The sequence below is a fragment of the Sinohyriopsis cumingii genome, chromosome 19 (genome assembly GCF_028554795.1).
Source record: "Sinohyriopsis cumingii isolate HCF-2022 chromosome 19, ASM2855479v2, whole genome shotgun sequence".
Taxonomy (NCBI): Eukaryota; Metazoa; Mollusca; class Bivalvia; order Unionida; family Unionidae; genus Sinohyriopsis; species Sinohyriopsis cumingii.
The window spans coordinates 17,730,720-17,747,257 of NC_142979.1; the positions used below are offsets into that span (position 1 = coordinate 17,730,720).

At 38.6% G+C, this 16,538-nt stretch overlaps 1 protein-coding gene across 1 annotated transcript in view; it reads left to right on the top strand.

Moving 5' to 3' along the window:
- The window catches only part of LOC149775209 (atrial natriuretic peptide receptor 1-like), a 194,139-nt gene that overhangs the window by 28,618 nt on the left and 148,983 nt on the right, over positions 1 to 16,538 (top strand). Inside the window, exons 2-9 of the mRNA XM_089944372.1 lie at positions 2,286 to 2,392; positions 6,488 to 6,691; positions 10,430 to 10,576; positions 11,706 to 11,899; positions 12,439 to 12,564; positions 13,043 to 13,178; positions 13,924 to 14,054; positions 16,035 to 16,149. Coding sequence (XP_089800498.1) covers positions 2,286 to 2,392; positions 6,488 to 6,691; positions 10,430 to 10,576; positions 11,706 to 11,899; positions 12,439 to 12,564; positions 13,043 to 13,178; positions 13,924 to 14,054; positions 16,035 to 16,149 — 1,160 coding nt within the window. The remainder of the gene's footprint in view (positions 1 to 2,285; positions 2,393 to 6,487; positions 6,692 to 10,429; positions 10,577 to 11,705; positions 11,900 to 12,438; positions 12,565 to 13,042; positions 13,179 to 13,923; positions 14,055 to 16,034; positions 16,150 to 16,538) is intronic.

Below are 16,538 nucleotides of genomic sequence, written 5' to 3' on the forward strand. Positions count from 1 at the left end.
TTATTTCGGTGTAAGGGTGAGTTTAAGCAATCAACTTTAACTGCCTTATGCCTTTTCCACGGCCAAGGCCTACTTCTGGACTGCGTAATGTTGATGATGATGATTGGTTTGAAATCACTAAGGGTGGTACGGTAGGCTTAGTCACAGGGTTGACGTGTTTAGCTCATGAAGGTCGTATTCTCTTCGGTCGTAATAAAGAAGTCTGATACATTTGTTTCAGACTTCTTAACTCCGCTAAAATGTCCAACAGTACCGTGACCGTTTGATTTTCACCCTCCTGTTTCTTTGCTGCTACTTCTTCTTGCTGTTGTTGCTGTTGTTTTTTTCTTACGTCTTCTTCTTGCTGCTGTTGCTGTATGAGAAAAGCCTGTTCCGCTTCCTTTTGTCGTTGTATAAATTTCTCCAATTCTTCTTTCTGTCTCTGTCTAAAATTCTCCACTTGCGGTAATGAAGAAGGTAACGAAGGTTCCGGAACAAATTCTTGCGAGGAGAGAAAATCCACAAAATCCCAATTCACCTCTTCTGAAAGTAAGTCCGGGTTCCCTTGGGCAGTCTCCCCTGTTGGTGCACCCCAATGGATCGTTTTCTGAGTTTCCGTCATGTTGAATCACTGTCGCATTGATTGACTGCACACAAGCGCTAGCGAATCTATATAGACTACGTGACGTCACAGACTGCTCTCTTCGAATTGGATGCGGGCTGACTGAATTTTGTAACGCGTGTTAGGATTGGTGAATGAACTCAATCCGTTTCAATCCTACCTCTACCTATAAATAAGCGCAGTTCACTGCATTGATTCACCTGTTCTCGTCGCTTCAAGATGTGGACCGATGTGCAATCTTCTATGCTTGTGTCTTCCATGATGTTCCGGACGGACATGCTCATGTATGTCCGATCCAAGTGGACCGTTGTCCACAGGACAAACACCAGCCTGTGGATACGTAGGATTTACGTGGAGAGGCAAGGATGCCTCAAAAGAGTCCTGATTTACGGGCCAACAGTGAGACGCAGCCTAAGGACAAGAAGAAGACCAATGCGGTACCCTTTATGTTAATGAATACATTAACATAAACCCAAAGGCCCTTTTCAGGGCCAGCCATATTTCTCGAAAAGAGAATGACTTTTCAATTGCCTACCCCTTTTTTAAATTTAAATATAAATTTAAATTTAAAAAAATTTAAAATAAAAAATCCCATGTTCAATTCCCCTTGTCCCTAGACAGACCCACACTTTATTCCCCCATGTTCAATTTTCCCTTGTCCCTAGACAGTCCCAAACTCTATTCCCATGTAATGCTAATTCCCCTTGTCCCCAGATTGTCCCACGATTTTTCTCCATGTTAAATTTCCATTGTCCCCAGATTGTCCCAGGGGTGTTTTTAATGCTAATTCCCATTGTCCCTAGGGTATCCCACCTTACTACTCATCTATTAATTTGTGTTTATTTCACATTATTATAACATGTGCTTGTATGTACATATACAGTAAATAGAAGTTTAGACAATTAACACACCGAACACATCACACTATGTTCATGTACATGTATGTACTGTACATACATTTATTATGTCAATTTCATGAAGAAGTCTGTAACCTTTGTTTGCCTGGATTCTTTGAAGCTCTATACTGTCCACAGCTTAAAAATGTCAACTGTATTTGCACAGCAAACAATAAACTGTGATTGTTACATACAACTGGTAAACAACAAAGAGGCTTAATGACACTTTTAATTTATTTACCATATGTTATATCAAAAAGCGTGGACGATTTGATCCCAGTGTGTTTGTTTAATTATTAACACCCCCGTCGGCGAGTAGCTAAAACAGACATTGTTTATACAATCGCTGGTTACAATATGGTCACGCTACTTAGCTATTGATAGTGGCCATAGATTCTCAAGGGCTTCACTACTGTGTTTTATGTATTATTCTTCTGACTGTATTTTCACATACGATTTTTCGAATTTTCTTATTTTTGGACAGATTATTTCCGGATTATCGAGACAAGTTTTAATGTAATTTTACACTTTGGTCCCCGATGTTGATTTCCGGATCCGGAACGCGGATTTCTTGATTAACGGAGCAAATTAACGTTTAGGAATTCCGTTCCCGTTGAATTATGTCCGGATAGCGAGGTTTCCGGATAAACGGAGTCCGGATTAACGAGGCTCCACTGTATATATATATATATATATATATATATATATATATATATATATATATATATATATATATATATATATATATGCCTGAGTGCATATTTATCTGAGTATATTTTATTGTTCAGGTTCATATCGAGGCAGGCAACGGAGCCATCATACGGCGCTGGTGCAGTTGTTGACATGGTTTTGAATGAACAAGTTGATGCAATATTTGGATCACCTGTATCTAGAGGTGAGTAGAAAATTTATAAATCTCTAATCGACAATTGACATTTAAAATTGTATGTAATTTTCATCCAGTAAGTAGTAGACGCTGCCTATTATATATTACACGTAATCCTCTGTTCGTCGTACGAACAATATTTACGATAAAGTCGTATTTCGTATTGCCGATCTAAACTGGAACTATTTATCGGTATTAAGCGAGCTGTTCTTGTCTATATTGTTAAGCGCACCGAACTGAACTTTTATAAATCCAGTTTAGAAAGAAAATATTCTTACATAATTTTTAGACGTATTTGTTAGGCGCAAAAGACGGACTTTTTGTAATGTATACAATGCTCCATTAGTAGTATTGGACGGCACTTGAAATACAAACGGAATAATAGGGTTTGAGTATTCTGTGGACAAGGAGAAGGGGGGTCTTAAAAATCTAGGATTAACATACATTTCGACTGACGAATATTTATTGATCCTTAGTACCTTTTTGGTATAATCAACACCCCACAGTAGCTATTCATAGCACATTTATTCCTATCCCCCTGCCACCCAATTATCTTTGTCTGGACTGAGAATTGTCATCTTCTTTCGACGAGTTGAAAAGGCGATTGACGACGGGCATTGTATTATCCTTCGTGGACCCTGGAAAGCCCTTCATTGTTGACACAGACGAAAGCAGAGGAAAGACACTGACAAGAAAAGAGCTATTAGTAGTTGTATCCTTTGTGAAATAATTCAAGCATTACCTGTATGGAAATCGTTTCTTCATTAGGGCAGAACATAGCTCCCTGCAGCGGTTAATGATTTCAAAAACACGGAACGACAATTTGCAAGATGGCTCGAAGTCCTGTCGCAGTATGAGCCTGAGATTCAACATCGTCCCGGACGTTCGCATCGTAACGCTAACTGCCCTTTCCAGAGGCCCACGTAAGCAATGCGGTGTTCAAACAAAGAAACAAACCGAGAAACAAGAAACGAAAGTAGGCTGCGATATAGAAGTGATGGAGTTTTACGACTAATATGCCAGTAGCTGCCATACAGAAGTCCTGGGGTAGCGATGAATTCGCCGAGGCTCAGAAATCCGACCTTGATGTCACATTTGTAATGAGCTAGGTTGAAAGCAAGCAACGACCACCGAGGGAAGAAGTCGCCAAATATGGCGTGTTGGTGAAAAGCCACGTGAGACTGTGGGACCAGCTAGAGATAAAAATGCCATACTCTGTTGCAGATGGGAGTCGCACGTTGGTGAAAATATTTACAGTCAAGCTGTTGCTCCACGAGAAAAGAGAAATGAGAGTCTACGCATGGTGCAAGATTCGCGAAGTGGATGACGCCTTGGCATCAGAAAAGCTCTAGAGAAGATCCGAAGAGGGTATTTTTAGGTAGGACTTCAGAAAGATGTGCGACTGTGGTGCCAGAGATGTGAGGCTTGTTCGAAGCGAAATTCACTAGGACTGACGAGACGAGCTCCAATGCAACTGATTGCGTCAGGGGTTGCGATGGAACGCATAGCTGTTGACATCTTAGGGAAACTTCCCTTGACCGAAAATGGTAACGTTCATCCCCGAATATTTTACTAAATGGACTGAGATATTCCCAATGCCTTGCCTGGAAGTTACAAACGTCGCAAAACTGATAGTAGAGAAAGTCGTCAGACGTTTTGGTGTACCAAGACAAATTCAAATGGAACATGGATCAAGGCCGACAGTTCGAGAGTGAACTCTTTCGTGAAATGTGTCGACTCTTTCGAGTCGAGAAAACTAGGACCGGTCCATACCATGCGCAAGGCGACTGCATGGTGAATAGGATGAACCGAACGCTAGATTGTATGCTATCTGCTTTCGTCGAAGAACTACAAAGACACTGGGAGGAGCAACTCTCTTAAATAACGATGTAATACTGCTCTGCAGTGTATGCCACCTCCTGTTTTACTCCCAATTTCATGATGGTGGGAAGAGAGTCAGGTTTGCCGTTAGACGTTGTGTTTGGAAGACAACACAATCACCGTTACAGCAGTTCACATGAATGAATTCAAGTTATGAAGCGGTATTGTGTGAAGACGTCCACTTACAAGTGAAGCAGTATAACCATCTCGCCGGAGCAAGCACATTTGGTCGTGGTTTGGGAAAAGCCTGTCCCGGGTAACTAAAAAGTGTAAGGACAAGGTCTTTCATCGACCAGAATACATGCGCTACAAGGCTCATCCAAGAAGCGCGAACATTTCGGAATCACAACCTTGGGACAATACACATTATAACTATTGATCTCTCTTCTCTCAGCATTTCGCACTGTTCGTCTCTCTCTCGGTCAATCTTGACTCCGGTCAGCGACCCAGAAGGACGATTCCATTGATGACTCAGTTACTCAGTCGACGACCCAGACGGCGATCCAGAAGGACGATTAAATCAGCGACTCAGTCAACGTCCCAGAGACTCAGTTGACGACACAGTCAGCGACCCATTCAGGAAGACTCAGTGACCCAGTCATCAACCGAGGACACAGTCAGTGACCCAGTTGGCGACCCAGTCAACGACAAATACCCAGGAATAAGATGCTATCCCGCTGGGGTAGAAATCTGTGGCAATATTGGTGCGCCAGTGCTCAGACAGATATATGAAAGGATCTATCCTTAAAAACCCGTGATAGCGAGACTCGGGATAGTGCAACCGTGTATATATATATATATATATATATATATATATATATATATATATATATATATATATATATATATATATATATATATACAACACTGTTATACTGGTGTTTTATAAGCGAAAATATCTTGCAAGGTAAACAGAATGTTGTTAGTAGTGTGCCATACAAATCATTAATTCCGCAAAAGAAAACCTGTTGCACGTGGAAGCTGAGTTTATGAAAAACTGCAATAATGACATGAAGTCTGAAGAAGTCATCAACATATACATGTCCGCGTGTATGGCTTGTCTGCATCACGTATTTGTTTCTTTAAAACTGAGCTAACAGTTTTCGGTTTAAAAACAAAGCCAAGTTCAAACGGTTACTAAATGTTTATAAACCTGAAAAATGCTCTAATTGCCGGAAAATCTATTCACGTCATCTGCATATTATTAAAAGAAACATGCTTAATACATTTTATTTGTCTACCATAGGTGATTGTTGGTTAAACATGCCAGCAAATTTTTATCTTTAAAAAGTTTCATTATAAATTCGAAACAGGTGTGCAAAATTAACACATAATGACAATACCACAAGAAACTGCATAGATCTAAGGATGCACTCAGCAGATCTAAATTTCTGATCTGGCCTGGTTTGGCTAAATTATTATTTTTGTTGATTAATTGCTTAAAATATAAATACAAACAAGGTTTTGTCCAAAACGTTCAAGATTATTAAATTTTTTAAATAGAATTAATTGTTATAATGGTTCTAAATTCTAATAATATCATTCAAAGTGTAATGGAATGGTGGAGGCTTGGTATGTGATAAGTTTTAATAATGTAATATATGATTACGTGTAATATGTGTATTACGCCAGAGACAATTATATGCTGACCTTCTTAACTACAATATAATCATTCAGCAAGACATGGACAGCGTAAATATTTAGTCAATCGGCCTTAAGTTCTGGAGTAACTTGAGATAAGTGCATATTATAGCACAATATTACATTATTACCTTTGTATTAAGCCTGATTAGTAACTGTGAATTGAATTGATAGAAGTGAATTGATTCCAATTATTGTACTATATATATATATATATATATATATATATATATATATATATATATATATATATAATGGCACTCTATTAAAATTCATTTATTTCTTTAAAATTTTTTTTTAAAATGCCTGTAACCTCTTCATGTGATTCAGTAAATGTAACAACCTCAAGACAGTAATCTTTTTTATTTCATTTAATTGAGATCTGTATCTATGGACGCAGTGATTATTGATCTTTGAAGTTCGTCCCTCTTTGCTACCCTTCGGAAAATAGTCATGTGACATAATTCTGACCAATATTGCTATACGATCTTGAGGCAGAATCTTGTGTTCATAAGTTCATATGGGCTGGAATTTTATTTATTCAAATTAATTATTCACTGGAAATACATTGTTTCATCGCAGTATCCATTCCTGTGGGGCACCTGACAACATTTTGGAATATCCCTCAAATATCGTGGGCATCTACCACTCCGGAAATGACGGACAAGTCCACTTTTAAGACTTATGTCAGAACTCTTGGGCCATGTACAAAGATTGGGATTGCTTTTGTTGGACTATTTGATAGGTTTGACTGGAAACTTGCAGGGTTATACATGGATACTTCTAGTAAGTACGAAACATACTCCGTCTGGCTGTTGTACCCAAGCAGATATCGAGTTGCTCTCTTAATGTTCGCTTTTGTGTGAATTACTTATCCAAATCTGCTCTTTGTTTCACCAAGCCAGCCGCAAAAGCCGTCTGTGCAATATTTTGTATTTGGCGCTTTTACTAAAAGTTTTTTGCTTTTTGCTTCCATTCCCAGGTAACTCTGCACATTACATATTAGTTTCTATATTAGAACATACGTAGTGATAATATACGCTCTACTTACTCCATAGTATATACTAAATAATAACCCATATACTTCTCTAGGTAAGAGGGAAGGTAACAACCTGTAATAATTAGTAGGTGCAAGGTATGCCCTCACCTCCCCTCAAAAAACAACAACAAAAACTCCAAATGCAAATCCCTATCTTTGCCATGAAAGAGGCGATTCGGAAAGTAATAAACACTTTATTACAATGAAATCTGTTTCAAAATGGTACATGATTACCTTCACAGGCATCAATTGTTATCAAAACTGCTGCCAGTAGCAAACATTTCCTGCCTGAAATTTTGTATACCACTAATACTACGTAACTACTGGTTTTGCCCCAATGACCCACCTTGCGGCCTTTCCCCCAATCCACTCTATCTGCCATAACCATTTGGCCCATATGTGAGAGTTGTTTTTTGTTCACTTTTTTTGACCAACATTTTCGGATCATGATGGCTAGTCATGGACTCATCCCACAAATGCTGGATCCCACATTGACCACTTTTGTTTTGGAATCCACCAGTCCATTCCTAAACAAGTTTATTTGAGCACCAGTCCCACTTTTGTCGATTCCGTAAAAAATGAGCAGTGAAACGAACCCACGAAAATGCTAATTATAGTGGGGGGACACAGTGATCAGTGAAAGTGGGCCACAAAAATGCTTTGTGAAAGTCCGCCGCAACAAAAACAGTAAAAGGTGAAGGTTTCATGGCCCCCGTGGATGGACACGTTCATTTTACTTTTTTTTGTGCCTGGACAGCGACCACTTTGGTTGGACTCATAAAAAACGAGGAACAAAAGTTCGTACTCAAAAATGTTCAGCAAAAGTGGGTCACAAAGTCCCGGCCAGAAATATGCCCAGTGAAAGTCTGGCCAAAAGAATGTTCAATGACTTGTCAATCAATTGCTCATGTTTGTGTCAGCGGAATGGACTTATCCATCGATTGTCCGAGAATGATCTACGAATGTTTGTCAGTTTCAGCGTAGTTAGACTTTTCCTGTTCTCTTTTTTGGTCCAACACTGGTGAAATGGTCCTGTGTGATCCGTCCTTGGACAATTCTGAGTCAGTGTTAAGTGCACAACAAAAATGCTCAGTGAAAGTGGACCACAACAATGAACAATGAAGGCCCGACCGCAAAAGTGATCAGTGAAAGTTGGGAATGAATATGTTCAGTGGAAAGCTCGTAAACAAAAGTGAGAAGTGACAGTCCGACCACAAAAGTGGAACTGGTCTTTGAGAATTATTCATAAATTGGCCAGGTAAACAAAGGATAAATAAATTGCTCACAAACGTAAGGGATGGGCCACATACGACTCGTGAATTCGTCAAGTGAACAATGAAAGTGAGAATGGGCTGTGACCCAATAAAAGTGCTCAGTGTTCCTCAGCAGAAATGGCCAGTGTTTCCACAGCAAAAGTGGAATGGTCAGTATTTGGGTCAAGTGAACAACAAACGTGGGATGGACCCGTCAGTATTCGTTGAAATTGTCCGTGAATCGGCCCCGTGAACAACATTCGTAGATCAGCACGTGAACGGTCCGTGGCATATTAAATGTGAAATGATTCCGTAGATTCAATCAGCATTTTTGTAGTCCACTTTGACTGATTATTTTTGTGGTCCACTTTCGTTGCTCATTTTTGTGGGCCCAACAAAAAGTGGTCTATATATCCACAACATTCATGGATGGGTCAATGACTTATCCAGTGGAAGTCTGGCCACACATGTTTAGTTGAACTTTGGACCCCCAAATGTACTCACTGAAAGTTCGTCCACAAAAGTGAACAAACAAAGCTGACCAGCAAAAGTGAATGGATTTGTTCATCATTGGTCCGCGAATGTTAGTCAGTGACAGTATGACGCCAACATAAGTTAAAAGGTCCCATTAACTTCCGGTGACAACATTCGTGGACTGGGGCATGAATCCTTGAATGGGCAAGTGAGCAATGAAAATGCAAGAAAGGCACAGATGCACAAAAATGACACTTGACAAAATTCCACTTGTTTATGTCACGTACGTTCCGACCTTGAAACTTGAGTTATATAAAATTATCGAATTAACTGACCTGGTCAACAAGCTAATATCGTCTTATTTTTCCGCCATAATTTCCCCCGCTCTTTTCCCCGTGTCATCGTATTGAGTGAGTGTGTTCCTCCGCCGTTTGGTCTGTTAGTAAGCTAGATCTCTTCCTTCACAGGTAATTGTACAGCCTTGAAGCTATGATATATGATTAGTTACGGTCCTGTAGATTTGAAGGCTTCGATATGGTCTGCTATTGGGATGGACTAAGTTGTTGGGGATGGCTTTTGTAAAACTCTACAATAATTTCTCTTGTATTTTACGTGGAGATCCAAAGGTAAACATGATTATTGGTCAAGGCCAGTTCTATCACATATGTGGGAGGCAGCAAGTTTTTGTGATCATACCCAGGGTCTTGTAGCAGGGATGGGGATGTAGCCCTTGATTCATAGCTTGGAAACTGTGAAATCTCTATCGTATGATTCCCAACCCATAACAATATTTTCTTTTCTAGACATTTAGACGCAAATACAGATATGCAACACTGGCTGCTGGGCCAGGCCGTACCCCTAGAAACGTAGCATGGAATCGTGGGGCCAGGCCGTACTCCTAGCAACATAGCATGGAATCGTTATCACGTGTCTAGAAACATGGCATGGAATCGTGATCATGTATGTGTCTAGCAACATTGCATGGAATCGTGATAATGTGCCTAGCAACATAGCGTCGAATGTTGATCATGTGCCTAAAACATAACATGGCATCGTGATCACAAACCTAGAAACATAGCATCGATTCGTGATCATATAATTAGCAACATGGCATGCCTAGAAACATAGGATGGAATCGTGATCATGTGCCTAGCAACATAGCATGGAATCTTGTGATCATGTGCCTAGCTACATTGCATGGAATCGTGATCATGTGCCTAGCAACATAACATGGAATTGTGGCATCTCACTGACCTAACTTGAGCTTTTGATAGCAAATCAGATACCTAAATGTTTGAGGAAAGGCTATAAAGATGGATAGTTAATAACTTGTACCACAGTTTGATCCCCATGGTAGTATTAGTAGTAGCAGTAGTAGTAGTAGTAGTAGTAGTAGTAGTAGAAGTAGTGTGTGTAATTTTGAGTAGTATCTCAGCAAGAGAGAGAGAGAGAGAGAGAGAGAGAGAGAGAGAGAGAGAGAGATATTAGTTGTGTGATGTTCGTCCGCAACACTTACATTATAAATGAGATATTTTACAATTTGCATAACGAAACTCAGTTGAATATTTAGATACTATGAGTTGGTCACTATACCTGTTCGGGCTTTGGTCACTTTAATGTTATTTTCAAGATCAGAGGATAATACTTTCATTTTGAGAAAAACACTACAAAGGATAGAAGAGACACTCCTTTGGTTTAAAATGATACCTGTCTTCTTCTTCTTCTGTTTATTATTATTATTATTATTATTATTAACAGATGAAAACTGCAATTGCGCAGCGCAAGGCATCATTGGAAAATTCCGTGACAACAATATTACAGTGGCCCGAAATATCGAGTTCGGTGGAACAATATCAAGTCAAGAAATAATGCGCGACCTAGGACTGCTGAAAAAGAGTGCTAGATGTAATTATTATTATTATTATTGGCTTATATTTTTTAGTTTTGCAATAACGTGTGTTGTAGTTGCTTCAGGTGGTTCCTAATGCACAGCCTTGTTGTTAGGCAATATTCCCAGACGTTATGGCTTTTACAGTCTACTTATGTTACACGTACGTATACAATGGAAATTAGCACGACACCATACTATACATAGGTCACTGCGACCATTTTTATGTTTGCATTTAGGTCAGTTTCTGGAACAATGTTGGTTGTTTAGTATCGATCTTTATATGCAGATATATTTTAGGAGTATTAAACCTCTATACCAAAAGCACTTCACAGAGGTTTAATTTTCACGTTCCAGTGATCGTTTAATTTTTAAATTCAGGTCATTTTCTGTGGCACTGTTGCTTGCACAGACGCAAAAATATATATTAGTTACGATCCACAGGACACCTCCACGGCCACATCTAGAGTTCAACAGTGATGTACTTTAAACGCTCCAGTGATCATGTTTATATGTTAAATTCATTCTCGGACACTTGTATAGTTATGAATACAGACGCGTGCATACATAATGAAGAGCACTATGCCATATGCCAACATACCTAAAGTAGATCACTCTGACCTAATTCACGCTCAAGCGAGTAAGTATAATTTAATGATGCTACGCAACGATATTTAAAGTAAGGCACCGTGACATACTTTGCATGCTTCACACTTTTGATGTTCAGCATTAAATGTTTAACTATATGGGTATTTTCTACAACTTTTTAAAAAATATATACTGTATGTGCATAGACTGACTATGAAGTTATTAGTTCAAAGGAACAGAAAGAAAATAGTTCAATATTCCTGCGCCCTTGTTCCTATGATAATATTTGCAATGAGAAGGAAATTCAGATTCTTCAGCATTTTGTGACTATTTGTAATGACAAGGAAATGTAATTTACAGGATTCCCTACTGTTGTTGTTCATGTAGTTTGTAATCGATTTTGATGCTTATTGGTTTCATGACTCGTGTACAGTTTCTGAAACCATTTTCATTCCGCCCCATTAAAAGAAGGTTTTTAATTCAACATATAAAATATATATTATTTATGTTTACCCGAGGAATTTTTGTTACCTATCTATTGTATTGCATTTATTTTAGTAATCATCATCTGTACGACGGAGAAATTGCGTGATATAATGATAGCAGCGTGTCGAATGGAAATGTGTAAAGGAGACTATCTGTTTATGATGCCTTCCGCATTGCCTAGCGACAACTTTGAGAACGAACTGCTTTGGCGTGCTGGTAACAAAGATGACGATGAGGCAAAAAATGCATTTAGATTCTTGTTATATGTAAGGATCTAGTTTGATATAGAATACGGTTTTTGACAGTGTATTTGGACCGGGACGAATATGTGACTTTAAGACAGATATTGTGCTATTTATATTTAAAAAAATAATAAATTTTTTGTATAAACTTCAGGGGCAGATAGATCAGTGTTGTCTTTTTATTGGCTTCAGAAGGGTTTATAATAATGTTAACATCATTCGGTGTCTTGTTTCAGTAGAATGTTTTATATTCACCATAAAATTTTGTATAGGTATCCAAAGTATTTTCAACCAACTAGTGGTCTAGTGTTCTAGAGCGCTCTTATTTACTAATAACTCCTTTTTCATCTCTGTCCTTGTGGGCTTGAGTCTCAGGATGGGCAAACGTGTGTTTGTGAGAAAGCTGGTCAATAGGTTCTCGTGGGTCGGGGGAAGAGAGAGAGAGAGAGAGAGAGAGAGAGAGAGAGAGATCATATTGAAAAGTAGGATATTACGATCGAATATACATACAATCCAGTTATTGTTACACAGTTGAATCAGCATAAATTTGTACTCTTTGATAGATCACTATAGCAAGATGGTCTAGTGAAGAAAGCAAGAAAGTGATGTTTTTCTTCCAAAAACAGATACCAGTTCGCATGCTTGAACCGCCGTGGAATAATTCTTTTGCACTCGATAATGGCTATTTGGTTTGTATGAGTTAACAGTAATATCTCACACATAACACCAGGGCATTTCTGTGTTTTATCGAGACATTTAGCACATATTTATACTCCACAGGGTAGCATCCAGACAGTATTTTCATAGTTAAGGTAAATCTTCAGAGAATCATGAATGATATCGTCAGAAAGCAAAGACTGCATGACAGTGGTACAATAGAGTTTCCACAAACCAAGGCATATTAATATCACCCATTCACAAAAGATTCATTGGATGTGAAGAAGAAAAAATACAGTGCATTTCAGCATTTTTATCTGAAAATTTTATAATTTGGCGATTTTATTCAATTCTGAACTTTTTATATAAAGGATTTATAGTTAATGCACTTCCTCGAGGAATTTAGTTTTAATAACTGATTGATCATTCTTTAGACTTCCTGCAATATTGAAGAAATCCTAAAGTGAAACACTGTAATTCTTACAGAAATTAATTTTCTTTATGCTTTAGGGAACCAGATATGCACCATATCTCTACGATGCCACTTATCTGTATGGATTATGGATTAACCACACCATTATCCATAACATTAGTGTTCGAGACGGCAGAAAGCTGTTTGAATTCACTGCCAATACTACTTTTACGGGTAAGACAAAGTTTCCCTTGACACGGCCGGTTCTATTAGGAAACCGTTCCCCCAAATTAAGTTAGTAAACATCCTTAATGATAGCATATATTAGCCCGTGGATCATCCTCGCTTTGAATTGTCACTGAAGTCATTTCTTCTAATACTTTTGACAAAAGCAATAATATAACCAGTCGTCAATAACATTGCAAGATCTGCTGGTTTGAGTCTTAACTTTCTATATGTAATGCTAATTTTTGCATATTACTTGAGAAATGAAAAAACGGGACAGGTTTACAAGAGTTTTGCAGAAATCAAATTGTGGTGGCAATGGCATTTAGAAAGAACCAAGAGCGCCACCTTCAGAATTTATTGTCTGTATCGGTTCGGCTGATTTAACGTATTCGCTTTTTTCCCAGCTGCATCGACTAAACGAAAAGTGAAGAAAAAGACGAGCACTTTGCTTTTAAGTCAATTTTTTATGTGACTACATATCAATACTCTGTTATTTAAATAATTCATTCTGTAAAAACAAGAAAGGTTCATACTATGAATGCAGAGTTCACAACATTGCTGAGCATTTGAGACATATTTTGAACACTCAGTCTCCAACAACCATTTGGACTTCGAAAGCAATGTATGGTCCATATAATCCTATTCACTTTATATCATGTCCTTCTTCGGATTCTCTTTATGATTAAAAGATGGTCTCATTATGTTATAATGGTTGTTCAATATTATTATTATTATTATTATTATTATTTAGGTGTAAGCGGGCCTGTCCATTTTGACGCAAATGGCGACCGTGAACCGTTCTACTGGTTCTGGCATTTCTCTAATCCAGAAGGTTACCCCCGCATAGCTGCTCTAGCGAACACCAAGTCAAAGGGGGCTCAGGTACATACCCGATTACACTAACTAGAAAGGTGTACCCATAAAATGCCTCGTAGCAATTAAAGTCTACCACGTTTTGAAGGCAAAATATTCTGTCACTTTAAAAAATTTGTTAAACTCAATCCATTGACTGAATGCAAGGAAATTGCTAAACGATAGCAAAGACCATGACGCCGTCCATACGTGTATTTAACCTATTCAGTGCTTCATTAAATATATGATTGTGTTTCTCTAGCGGGGACCCGGGTAGCCAAGCGTTCTAAAGCCATCACTTTTATCGATCGCTGCCATCTTATGTCTGTCCGCAGGGGTTAAAGTCTCGGGTTCAGCAAATTCGGGTGTGTGAGAAAGCTGCCAAGAGCTTCCTGTGAGTCAATGGTTCTCACCGGATTTCCCCGGGTTCGTCCTCCACCAATTATACTAGCTGCCATGTATAACAAATCCTGCTCTGTTAAACCTAAAACAACAAGAACGCTTCGCTAGATTTCATGTACAATACGGTTGATGACATCTGTGTGTTGGTTACATCATGTTACAAATTAACCGGACATTAATTATTTGTGCTAAGGGAATGAAGCAATGAACTTAGTAGAAAAAAAAAAGAAAAATAAAGAAGAGAAATACAGGTGTACAGACACAGTGGCACATATGAATTCTGTAAATATCAATATACAGGCGGTAAATATGCATAGCACCTCTATTGTTGACATTACAATTGTCGAAAGAGTCTGTTTTTCACAATCTAGTTGCCCTTAGTTACTATCTGCATGATTTCGCTTTGAGCATTAATCTGTTCACCCTATGAGGGGCAATGAACCGATCTACAAACCAAAATAATAACATGAACATTGTGCAGTAATATCGTGATCTCATGATACTCTTCATTCTGAGGGGACTGGCAGTGTGAATTTTTGCGATTTATTCCACCAAAAAAAATGCATCTCCATAAGAACAAAAATATCCCAAGCCTTTGATACTTTCGTTAGTTTTCTAATAGATCTAAACATCTTATTATAAATTCTATTCACTCGATACAAATGACAAAATTTGTCAGCTTGTTTACAACAATGTATGCATGATTTAGTTGAAAAATGCCTTATTTTGTATGTCTTTAACGCACATCACAGTGGGACCTGCAAATACCCGGATCGCATAAGGTGTGTGTGTGTGTGTGCGATTACGATTTTTAACGTAGCTTTAACAATGTTTCAGTCATATTTGTACAGTGTCTGCAGTGTGGCAGTTTGTAGTGATATCTAGCACTGGGGCATCATGCCGCAGACATGTAGTATGATGCCCCACCCAGTCACATTATCCTGACACCAGCCCAACCAGTTCTAACACTAACCTCTTAATACTGAGCGCCTATCGAGGCAGCTGTTAGTACCGGTTTTATAAATCTTTGGTATGACTCAGCCGGGGTTCTAACTGGCGACCTCCCGCATCCAATGTGGAGCTATAACCACTTAAGCCACCGGAGTGGTCCAATCGCATAACGAGTGGATACATTTAAAGATGTCCGCTTAAGTGTTTAAGTACTGGGTTGGGTTCTAAATGAGAAGGATACACTAGGTATCATACAATGTGTTCGTTTGATATTTTACTAATGTTTACTTTGGGGAGACTCTGTCTGCGGCGGTTCGAGTCTAAGATTCAGCCAATGTGGGCATGTGAGAAAGCTTGCCAGTAGCTTCTCGTGGGTCGGTGGTTCTTTCCGGGGTTTTCCGGGTTCTTCCTCCACCATTAATACTGGCCGCCATGTATAGCCTATCGTGCTGAAAAATGGCGTTAAACCCCACAACAACAACTTTGGGGAGATCTAAAGGAAAAGGATATAATAGGGGTCATAAATTGTGTTCCTTTACTAAGGTTTACCTATGTTTTATCAAGTGGTTAATTAAGAAATGAAGGGGTCAGATAAATTGCACATGGTACACTGTTTATTTGTACAATGTCCTTTAATGCTACATAATCTGTTTGCAGTTAATAGAAACAGCCAATTGGGAGGGCTTTATATGGCACACGGCAGACGGAATGCCCCCTTTGGATGTACCTATATGTGGATTCGAAGGAGAATATTGTCTTCCAGAAGTTAAAGGTACTTTAGGAAACTAATAAAGTTAATACTGATATTGCAAGTAGACTTTACATGTCTCTAATTTCGTATTGTTTTAAATACATTGTGTCCATTATAGACAAGATATAAATATTTATCTGCCAACATTGTTCCTTCTCTCTCAGTGCATTTTTCTACGACGCATGAGTATATCCTTTGACGTGGTAAATTATTCGGCTTATCCAATCTGATGTCACAGTTGTAGATATAACGCAATACCTGCTTCCGACACTATTAGCAATAATGAATGTTCCTGCTGTTGGTTGATGATATTCCTGCTGTTGTTAACAAAATTGGAATACAGTCTACCACACTTATAATTCTCCTGTAATATTTTCTGGGGCGTCTGATAAAATAATATTTTTTATGAT